The sequence below is a fragment of the Artemia franciscana genome, chromosome 11, assembly GCF_032884065.1.
Source record: "Artemia franciscana chromosome 11, ASM3288406v1, whole genome shotgun sequence".
Taxonomy (NCBI): domain Eukaryota; kingdom Metazoa; phylum Arthropoda; class Branchiopoda; order Anostraca; family Artemiidae; genus Artemia; species Artemia franciscana.
The window spans coordinates 23,745,930-23,758,203 of NC_088873.1; the positions used below are offsets into that span (position 1 = coordinate 23,745,930).

A 12,274-nucleotide genomic window follows, 5' to 3' on the forward strand; every position below is an offset into this window, starting at 1 on the left:
TGTCCCAATTCCTTAAGAATGACCTCTGAATCACAAAGGCCGTAGAATAAATAGTTGAAATTACTAAAAATACTTTAGCATAAAGAGTGAGGTATTACGAGGAGGTAAACCCCTCATATGCGTAATAATATTTGTCCGTTTTAAGTTTTAATGCTGCTCCTTACTTTCAACAGAAAAAAACTTTTCATATGTATTTCTTCATTGTTTTTTTCAAATAATGCTAGAAAATCCTGCGCCCCCTTCATTAAAATTCTCTTCCCCCATGGAAATACCCTCCCACTTAACCCCCCTTCCTTAACTCTCCTCCCCCCTAAACCAAAAAATCCCTCTGAAAACGTCTGTACACTTCCCAATAACCATTACTATATGGAAACACAGGTCAAAGTTTGTAACTTGCGGCCCCTCCCACGGGGACTGTGGGGGAGTAAGTCGTCACCAAAGACATAGTTATTAGATTTTTCGACTATGGTGGATAAAATGGCTACTTCAGAATTTTGATCCGGTGACTTAGGGGAAAAAAGAGCGTGAGAGGGGGTCTAGGTGCCCTCCAATTTTTTGGTCACTTAAAAAGGGCACTAGAACTTTTTAATTTCCATTAGAATGAGCCCTCTTGAGACATTCTAGGACCACTGAGTCGATAAGATCACCCCTGGAAAAAAACCAAACAAAACAACAAAAAAAGACAAAAAAAAACACGCATCTGTGATCTGTCTTCTGGCAAAAAATGCGAAATTCAGCATTTTTGTAGATAGGAGCTTGAAACTTCTACAATAAGGTTCTCTGATACGCTGAATCTGATGGTGTGATTTTCGTTAAGATTCTATTACTTTTAGGGGGTGTTTCCCCCTGTTTTCTAAAATGATGCAAATTTTCTCAGGCTCGTAACTTTTGATGGGTAATACTAACCTTGATGAAACTTATATATTTAAAATCAACATTAAAATGCAATTCTTTTGATGTAACTATTGGTGTCAAAATACCATTTTTTAGAGTTTCGGTTACTATTGAGCCAGGTCGCTCCTTACTGCAGTTTGTTACCACAAACTGTTTGAAACAGATTAGCCCTATAAACAGCATTGCATTGATCCAAATCATCTTGATTAGTTTGCTATAGGGTGTGCAGATCTACAATTATTTTTAACTATGTTGGCCAACCTGAAAACCTCAATAAGGTTTAAATACCTTACTTCACTTTAAATTTCAACTGAATAGTTTACTTGTAAATCCTAACAGCAGTAATACACTGAATTTCTTTAATACTTCAGAGAAATTATGAAATTCTTATAACTTTTTGTAGTTCTTTTTTTTTTGTCAGAGTTTTCTTTCTAAAATTCAAAATACATACATTTTTTTTTCTTGGGAAAGATGGGGTGAAATGAAGAAAGATAAAAGAACTAGAGTTACAATGGCTGCTTTATAATAACCAACTTTCTAATTCCATAGCTTACTAATCCTTGAATCAGATACAAAACAACATAAGCACTGTAAATACTTCTTACATTTTAATCCATCTTAGTTTCCTTCTGAAGTTGCTTCAAACATCATCAATATCCACCTTGACATTACGATTGAAAGACATGTGTGCAAGACCTTTCAGCCTGCCCCCTCCAGTCTGATTGTGGAGGTATGTTTTAAGCTGCTTTAGCATGCTAAATGAATGAGAAAATACAATCACAGGATACAATCAGGGAAGAATCAGGGAGAATGCAATCAAAAGTGAATGCACAGCTGGAAAAAACTGGTTGCTGAATGCACCAAGAGTTTCAGTAAATTTATCAGGATGATGAGACTTGCCTACAGACCTCTATTTAGGTTGTTGAACAGTTAAGTCAGCAAGGAAGCTAGTCTCAGAGGAACTGCTTATATTTGCAGCTTTGTCACAACCTTGGCTGGATTTGTTGGATTTGACATGATTGAGCTTGGCCATTAAGAAATCTCATATGGAGTTCTTTATATAGCTGGTCAAGATATGGGAAAAAGACAAATTCTTTATAAAAAAAAGGAGAAGCATCTGAAGAGGAGAATCACCAATGTTGGCGTCTTGGTATTGAGGCAGGTGTTCCAACACTTTCAGCTGTCGAGACTGCTATTTTAAAAACCAGACAAGCTACTATTTCTATTGAAGCCAATTTCAACTTACTTGTTCATGTTTAATTCGAACTCTTAGCAGAGTCTAATAATCTAGTTTGCAAGACCTATGCCAGTCATTTCATTTGCAGTGTCAAAATGCAAAAAAAAAGACTTTCTTCTATTTGATGATTGTCATAGAAACAGACAAGAAAACAAGCTTTTTTTTGCATCACTCATCCCATCAGCCAACACAGAAAAACATTTCACAATTTTGGCTCTATTCAAAATTTTGTTCTGAATAACATTGTTTACACTACCAACAATACCATTCTGCACTAGAGGAGATTCATATCTTGTGCTTTACGTGGATGATTTGAAATGCTTCCACAATTTTGTTTCTGCAATCCATTATCAATTGCAACATCACTTTTTTCATGAAGACCCCACAGGGCTAGTTCATGAAAACCATAAAATAGAATAGCCTGGAAAATTGATCTGAACATTTCCGAGTCTTTAATTCTTTCCTTGAAATCTTGTAAATTCAATTGCTGGACAATTCGAATGTTTTTTCTTTCTTGTATTTTGATAAACATTGTATATTTTTGTACTACAGTAATGTGATACTGTCTTTCATCATGATACTTAAAATCCACAAGAGCATATTTGAGGTCAGTATATGGCTTCAAAACTAAGCATTCTGACGCATGCATGAATTAGGGTCCAGTTTTTTGAAATTTGAATATTTTGTCAAAGATTTTGGTAGTTTTGTTGAATAAGTTCTTAATAATGTTTTCACTATAGAATTTTGGGTGGACAGAGAGGAATGTCTGATGCAAGTTTTTAGTGCTCTCAGATTCAGCAAATAGGAAGCAGTGTTTTTATATTGCATCTTTCACTTGAAGGACTGAAAACCAACCATGAATTCTTTTGGAGCCATGTACTTAGAAAACAACGAAAATTTGCAGCTATACCCTTGATATTCTGGTCAACTATTTCAGGAAATTCCAAGTTCTTTCCTGGTTTCCTGTAACCACACATTAGATCCAACTTTTGAGCATCAGAAATCTGGTCATGCTTATCTAAGAACTCCAGACTAATGTCTAGCAAGGTGATTTTGCACTCTGACAGAGGTATCTTTTGACTGTTAATATATTTAATAAAAGGGATTATTGATACTTTGGCTTAGAAGTTATTCTAATGCCTTAAGCAAATTTGTCTGAAATGATGCGGACTTTGTCTGTTGACCATGTGCCTCTGGATATGGGGTACCCCCCTGATTAAACACTCCAATCAGGGTGGCTGCAACCTTTTATGGTGGGCAAGGCCCATCCCAGGAATCTCAGTATCTAACTTAAACTGGTTCTAATCAGATTCCAAGCCAGGGGTTGGTTGGGCTAGCAACCCTCTACCAGGAAATAAGCACTACAAATAGTGACAAAAAAGCCTCGGATCTGGACTTCTTCTTAAGATATCAACCATCGAATGTCAACTGACATTCTGCAAACGATGTAAGAAAGACTGACAGATTAAATCTTCTAGACCAAAGAGGGCTTCAAATAGCCACCTGTAATGTTTCGGCTCTGAATGCACCTGCATCAAAGAACCTACTTTCTGAAGAGCTTTACAAGAATAAAGTGGCAATTACTGGTCTAACATAAACCCATCTTACCAGAAGCAAAGAAGAGCAAACAGGTAACAATCACTTGTTGCTTTGGTCTGGAGGGACCATGAGAAGGAATGGTGTTGGCCTTGCACTAAATAGCCTTGTAAGAAAGGCGTTATTCTTGCATGAAGCCAAATCAGACAGACTAATGAAGACCTGCTTTGGACACAAGCATGGTAAGATGACCATATCATCATATGCTATGCCCCAACCAACGATTCTGACAACATTACCAGGGAAGCGTCCTACTCAGCTCTGACCAGATGTCCTATGACAATGGCACCCTGTGATAAAAATGTTCTTCTTGGTGAATTAGGGCCAGAGTGCATGAAGATATAGGTGTTTGGTGTGGCACAATTGGTCCTATATCCCCTGGCCCACTTAATGATAATAGCCTATGCCTACTTGAACTATGCTGTTCTTATGATCTTGTTATTACAAATACCTACTTTCAACACAAAACTATCCACCAGTACATGTGGTATAGTAATGACGGTTGCACAAAGACAATCAACTATGTCTTATTTCTAAACGCTGGAGATCATCACTGAAAAATTCCAGGACTAATAGATCAGTAGAGCTTGGAAGTGCAGATCACAGACTTGTGTGTGCTGAAGTTCAGCTTTGCCTCCAAGCACAACAACTGGAAAAAAGGCCAGTTGCTTGAACTTAAGGATCCAGGTACTCACCTGGAGTGTAGTGTTAAGGTATTGAATTGCTTTGAGCTCCTTAGCAGACTTAGCAGCAGCAAAGGGGCCCAGAAGTATTTTAAATCACAGATGAGCAAAGCAACACAACTGGTGCTTGGCAAGAGAAGTTTTCCAAAGAAATCATGGCTAACTAATGAAATGCTGCAGGTCATAGAGCAAAAACAGAGGGTAAGACTCCTTGGGGACATGGGCATTTATTGAGGGCTTAACAGAATACAGAACAAAATTACAATAAAATAAAATTACATTAAAATTGTAATAAAATATTTTACAATATAAGGAAGCTTTCATTTCAGTAATTTGCAAAAGCAAAAATTGAGGCTCTTATTAAATTATATTAAACTGTTTAAAGAGTAAAAAACTGGTAATTGCAAAAATATTTGAATATATTTTGACAATGGATTAAAGCAATTCAAAAATCTTAAAAAAGAAAACCAAAAGTTTGAAGCTTAGAAAAAATTATTGTTATAAATTGGATTTGCTTTAATAATCAAATATCTTAAGACAGCAAATTGTCTGTGATTAGAATACAAGGGACAATAAGAATCCATATATAGAAGCCTGTTGTGTACTGCTAGCACAACAGGCTAATCTATTAAACCTTATAATAAAATCCATAAACCTTAGATTTTAAATAGCACAACAATTGCCTTCAACCTCATCCCCCTTACCAAATACCAGGATATAGCTGCAGGCTGTTTTTGAAATGTTGCTGATTTTTTGGAGGATTTATTCAAATTTTTAATTATTTCTTATTTCTTCTGGATTTTTGTGCTAACCAAAACTAAGCTTTTTTAATATCCAACCAGGCTTAAGATTTCCTAGCAAAAAAAAACTCTTTACATAGCATAGTTTTTGCTGTAGATATGTTCCTCAGACTTTGATTCTCTGTTTTGTATAAAGAGAGACTTTCTCTGTCTGTTTCAACAGTTGCATCTAAACTTAACAGAAATTTCCACTTCATCTTTTGAACAGTTAATATTTTCTTTCATTTAATAGTAAGATTTTAATTATTATAGTCTCTAAGTCTTTTCTATTCTGTTGGTTTTTTCTTTTTGGTTGCTGGGAATGAATGTTGGTTAAACACTAAAATTAGTCCCAGCCTCTTGCTTTAACAATTTCCAGCCTCTTGCTAAAATATTTCCAGCCTTTTGACAGATCATTTAAAAATAAGAGGATTGCAAGTAGAGTAGAAAACGTATTAGAAAGTGAATGAAAAATACAACAAAATAGCATAATTGGTCTTCCTAAAAAAAAGTTTTGTAGGTAAGTCAATTAACTTGTTATTTGAAGTTAGTAACCTTGAATAACTATATAATTTAACATATTGAAGCATGGCTTATACTTTTTTGCAATTCAATGATATTTACATCTCTTCCTGATTTTTATTTGATAACAAAATGTAGGGGCTATTCATACATATTTTTAATAATTCAATCAATATTTTTTGCCCAGATTGTTGCCAATTAATGGCAGTGTTTGTCTTTTTACCTTAAATTACCTTAAATCTAATTTTAAAATATTTTTTTAATTATTATAATTTATATAAGATATCTACTTTATAAGACATATAGAGTCATCAAAGTTCCCACTTAACCAGTTAAAGACTCAGATTTGATTTTCACTACCCTTGGTATTTTAACAGTTTTTGTTTGGACAGCAGAAATATAATGTTAGGAAAATTGCTAGCTAGGAGGTTTTTTGATGGCAGAAAAAACATTTGGCCTAACTCCATTATGGTCTATAAGTTTATTTAGAATCTGGTACAAAAACATAATCTTAGTTGCATCAAATATTTGTTGTTTATCTAGAAGTATTCTCAACCAAACATTAGGTGTATTTGATTCCCAAAAAATTGACATCAATTATGTTAATAGGCTATAGCAGGGTATTGTAAAATGTGGTTAGCAAGAGAATGAAACATAATAGGCTAGTGACTAGTGACCCTTTAAAAGAACAAAAAGTAGCTCATATCAAAACTTCCCATTGTCTATTTTTAACAATACAAGCCTATAGATTAATCTATTTTTGTTTAAAATAATAAGTAAGTCTGTACAGGAGGTTCAACACTCCTTTATCTGGTAAAATTCTAATTAATTGACTTCTTGCTATCTCAAAAAGGGTTTAGGTTAGGAACATGAAACTTTCAGGGATGAATCTACAGGCTAAAGTATGTCCCAGGAAGGTATTTTGAAGCAACTACCTCCACTCCTTCTCCCTCTAGAGGGCCCTGACCTTTGATGACCTTTAAAAATATGTGTTTTATAAAAATGAAACCTTGCAAAATAGATCTTCTGCTTAAATGAAGTACAACAAAATTGTTTTCAGCTTCATAACTTTGCTCAATTCCATTTAATAAGCTTTTAAAGATATGCAAATACATTTCCTAAATTTTGAAAAAAACATTGATATGGCTCAAAATTCTTATAAATAACAGGAATTGCATTTTCAGAACTAAAGGTAGAGAAAAAGCAACTAGTAACTGAAAATTAAGGTAAAATGTTGTTTTGTTAAAATTTCAATAGGTATCAACCTATCATTTAGGCAAATTTCAGGGCCCTCTAGAGGGAGAAGGAGTGGAAGCAGGTACTTTAAAAACCTTACTGGGACATACTTTAGCCTGTAGACTCATCCCTGAAAGTTTTATTTTCCTAGCCTGAGCCCTTTCTGAGATACCAAGAAGTCAATTAACTAGAATTTTACCCCTTGTCTTGCTGGACATATACAATTTCAGGTAGAACCATAAAAATTAGCCTAAAAATTTATAATAAAAGAAAGCATCTCTATTAATTCTAGCATGTCTTTGTTCTAAAGAGCCACTATTCTAGAGTTTTGCCTTATATACCTTGGGCTATATCTGAGATGATTAGGTGGGGGGGGGTATACTGTCATAAAATGACTTGGTAAATATTTAGTTTTGTTCCAAGTGCTCTAAAGTGTGTATTAGGCCTACTGCATATAGCAAGATTCTGATGATTGCATATTGTTTCTTTGTCATTATTAGAGAAGTGTATTCATTTTTTAGGTTTCTAAAATCTCCCTCCAACAACACTAATAATGTGTGAAGTGGGCTTGCTTACAGGTAACAATACCTATAGAGCAAAGTGTATTAGTCCTTGAGCCTTGCAGGCAGCAGGGCAAGGTCTGTATTCTGTATTTATTCAACAAAGGGTGACAAAATTAAAAAAAAAAAACTTGAACAGGGTTTAAATAAATTAGATAAATATAAACTCTGCTGCTCACAGGGCTCATGGACTAATACCCTTTGCTCTATAGGTCATGTTACCAGTAAGCAAGCCCATTTTACACATTTTTAGTTTGGCCCATGGAGGAGGAGGGTCAACCAGAAATGGATGCACTTCTAGAATTGGCATTTCTAATCACTCTAAACTGGAAACCATGCTTCTTTGCAGCATAGTTTCCAGTATTGTACTGTCAGAAAATGACTTGGTAAATGTTTAGTTTTGTTCCAAGTGCTCTAAAGTGTGTATTAGGCCGACTGCATATAGCAAGATTCTGATGATTGCATATTGTTTCTTTGTAATTATTAGAGAAGTGTATTCATTTTTTAGGTTTCTAAAATCTCCCTCCAACAACACTAATAATGTGTGAAGTGGGCTTGCTTACAGGTAACCTTACCTATAGAGCAAAGTGTATTAGTCCTTGAGCCCTGCAGGCAGCAGGGCAAGGTCTGTATTCTGTATTTATTCAACAAAGGGTGACAAAACTAAAAAAAACTTGAACAGGGTTTAAATAAATTAGATAAATATAAACTCTGCTGCTCACAGGGCTCATGGACTAATACCCTTTGCTCTATAAGTCATGTTACCAGTAAGCAAGCCCATTTTACACATTTTTAGTTTGGCCCATGGAGGAGGAGGGTCACCCAGAAATGGATGCACTTCTAGAATTGGCATTTCTAATCGCTCTAAACTGGAAACCATGCTTCTTTGCAGCATAGTTTCCAGTATAGAGCACTTGAAACGAAACTAAACAATTACCTATGACTTATGATATTTGGAAAGAACGCAAATTGTGGAATGTGATGGTACTAGGATTAACCTAGCTTCTTTCCTTTAGAAGTGGCCAACTACTAGAGTGATACCCCAAAATTCAAATTTATAAACCTTTCAGGCTCAGAGTGTTTCTTTGATGGATTGAAACTTGTTATGGCATTTCTTTCCATATTTGTAAGAGAATCCTTTCTAAAGTCTACCTCTACAGATACAAAAATTCTAGCTATTCTTCTTCTTCTTAAATTTGAGGAGTTATTGAGACCTCTCTTCCGAACCACTTTCACCTCCCTTCTTCGGATCTTTTTCTGAAAACCAGTATCTGGAATCCACAATAGACTCCTTTGGGCTCTTAGTAGGTTTTTTTGGTTATTCATTTGACGCTTCAAATATTAGTACAATCTTCAATAAACAAAAATGCTCTTCTTTTCTTCAACAGCAATACATTTCTTAGTAGTACCCTTGTTTATCTTTCTGTTGTTTTTTTTTTTTTTTTTTGGCTAAACAATTGTGAAGTATTATACTTCCCTTGGTTAACAGATAACTAGCACAATGACACAAGACAAGAGTAAAATAGATGGCTTGTGAGAAATGCAAGTACATGAACTGCCTGTTCCCAGTAATTTAAGGCCTGTAGGCCGGTCGGTACCAATACGATTCTATCTACGCACTCTCACTATTCTGCACAGGATAAATTCTCCTTTTCCTCCAACTTGACCCTAAGACACACTTGCCCTCTTCAAAATTTTATTAAATCTTGATAAGGTCTGCCTTCATCTTTCATATCATTGTCAAACCTTTCTCTAGCAATAGAATACTATTATTGGGAAGCTTAAGAGCTCGAATACTCATCTTAAGATGGTTCCTCTCAGCCACTTAATTTCAACAATAAAAGAGAAATGTTGTAGGGTCTCTATTTCTTCTCTACGGACCCAACAATTCTGTTTATGGCTTAGATTCCAACTCATCAAAAGGGGATTCAGCATTAATGATTGAACCTTTAGCCGGTAGAACAGTACATAATTTTCTCCTTTCAAGAATGATTCTAATTTGAAACAGGAGGCTGGGGGGACTCTATCCCTGAATTCTTATTGTGTCCCGTAATGTACAGCTACCTTCTGGCTCTGATGGCTCCTGCCAACTGCTCGTCGCCTTATTGGCAAGACTGTCAACCGTAACGTTACTCGAGAATCTAGCCATGACCGGGAATGTGCTGGAAGACAATATTCCATCCAGATTTTTGGAGATTCATTATTTTGGTTGTCAGTTTTTGAAGATCAGTATCTTCTACTGTTTTACTGATATTTTTATCTAAGTAGAGACCAGACGGTAAGTTTGTTAAATGAACTAGGTTCCAAAAATTATTGAGGTTTTCAAAGCTTTGAGACCATCCAAAATCGCTGCAATTTCTGTTGTTAGAACGGATAATGGGGGAGTCATAAGCTTCAGAATGTTTTATGAATACTGACGGATTATAGCAGCTGCTCTAGCTCTTCCATCTGCTACAGAACCATCCGAATAAAATGGTAGAAGACTTTTAAAATATGTGCTCATTTTTGCTTTGAAACAGTGAGTAGGCCAATGTTTGTTTTTCTTTTTTGACTTTCTGTCTTCATGAAATTTGATGTTGACACTGTGGATTTTCAGTTTAATATAAATATACCGATATTTAGTCCATACAGTTTTGATAGTTTTATTATTTATTAAAGTTAAGCAAAAGTGAAAACACTTAAAATGTATTTAGTTTTCAATAATTTTGTCTTCCTAGACCTAAATATCGAAATCGTATTGAACTTTGGACTTGAGATTTTGCTGTAACTACCTCACTCTTTTGGTTTCAATATAATTTTGGTCCAAATTTTATCGAATCTAAAAAAAAAATTGGGGTGTCGCCCATTCCCCTCTGTTTCAACGCCCCTTCCTGCTATGATGGAGACAGAAAGTAGCATCCGCTTACTTTTACATGTATTGTGGCTTCCACTGTTCAAATTCTGTCCTATTTAAGGCTTTCAAATTGGGTCGAATTTAAATACTATGAGGTATTCGCAAGAAGATCTCATTTGTCATTTTTCTTCTTCTTCCCCCAAACGAACTGTGTTCTTACATTCTTCTGTGTTCTGCAGCACACAAAGAACAAAACCTGCTTCATTGTTCTGAGACACACTGGGTTGAAAGGTATGATACTGCGATTACTTGGTTCCATTAAGTGCAACAACAGGTATCACGAAAACACAGACACGGAGGGAAACAGACACTACCGTTTATTGAACAGCAAGAGATTAGAAAGTCTGAAAAAATACACTCTTCATCCTACAGATTTTTGGGTGTTGGTGCTTGTCTCCCGTTTTCTCCAATTTATGTGCGTCATTGTGTGGTACATGCCCTCGGAGTTCTAAAGGGTTTTAACAGACTTGTCTGTTTATTCGGATTTGAGTAATACGTCAATCGTGGTATTTAGAGCAAACTTGAAACTCGTTCCTAATAAGAAAAATCGGGGTCAGCCGGCGGTTCGCCACCGTTTTTTCTAAAAATCAGCCACTCGCCACCGAAAAGGAAACCGGCAAATCGGGGTCTACAACTGACACTATAAGCTTTATGGTTACGTTTACGTTTACGGTTAGTGGAGCAGTAGTCAATTCAATTCAATTATATATATTTAAACAAAAACACATAATTAAATGTACATAATCTGCCAGGACCGAACAAAAAGTGCTTGGCTAGGGCAAAAACTTAACTAAAGAATAATTAAACTATCAACAAACAGAAACAACGAATCGGTTGGATTTATAAAAAAAATAGAAAAAAAGGGAGTGACGAAGAGAAAGATATAGTCAGATTCCTGTTTGTAGTCATTTCTGTTCGTTTTAAGTTGGCTTGAGCATTTACTTCCATATTTACCCGTCTTAGGATTTTATTTTTCATTTACATCAGTACCTGTTACCATTACGTTTGATGTAATTATTTATTTTAATTTCTATTCTTTTTGGGTTTCAATTATTCTTCGACAATATTTCCTGGTCATTTAAGTTTGAATTACTATCCAACTTTATTTATGCTTGTCTTACGTTTCAATTTGCCTCTTTACTTTTCTTTAAAAACTTTAATTAATGTTTGTTTTGATTGCCAAAGATTTACTATTGGTTAATACAAGAAGATTCTGGGTAGGCGACAAGCCTACCCAGAAGATTGGTTAATATAAGTAGGCGACAAGCTTAATACTTGTCCCCGTAAAAAAACACCCAGCAACTGAAACGTCGATTCGACGCCCTATGCGCCAGCAATGGCTCTGGAGGATCTTTATGCTTTTATACAAGAAGATATCCAACTCTTTTTTAAATTCTTCAGCTGCATAAGTTGGTCTGAGCGCCGTCTCTGATTGCATTAAATATAATTATTGCGTACTTTTAGTTCACTTTGAAATCAAGGTTTGGAACGGTTCGTGCACAAGGATTTTGGTTCACTAATTTACCATAATGAACTCGAACGGATCATGCTGCGAGAATAATCAAAATATTACAAAGGCATGAAAATGGAATAAAACAATTAAAATATACAAGGTATCCTTTTTGGAGATATGTGATCGAACATGCTCCCTTTCCCAATAACAAACCATATATCTAAACAGCACTCAACTTCCATAACTTACAGCCCTTCTAAAGTGGGCTTTCAGTGGTTATATCATACCCAAAGGCATAGTTATTCCCCCTTAAGACTATTTTGAAAAAATGGCTGTCTCAAAATTTTTATCAGACGTCTTTGGAGGGAGCAGCTGAGAAGGGTGTGGGAGGGGGATGGGTGTCCTTCGATCTTTTTGGGCT

General features: G+C 35.4%; 1 protein-coding gene across 1 annotated transcript in view; it reads right to left on the minus strand.

Annotated features, from left to right (window-relative positions):
• The window catches only part of LOC136032990 (signal recognition particle 19 kDa protein-like), a 45,109-nt gene extending 36,261 nt beyond the window's left edge, over nt 1–8,848 (minus strand). The window contains exon 1 of the mRNA XM_065713515.1: nt 8,571–8,848. Coding sequence (XP_065569587.1) covers nt 8,571–8,833 — 263 coding nt within the window. The 5' untranslated portion in view covers nt 8,834–8,848. The remainder of the gene's footprint in view (nt 1–8,570) is intronic.
• Between the last annotated feature and the right edge of the window lie 3,426 nt (nt 8,849–12,274).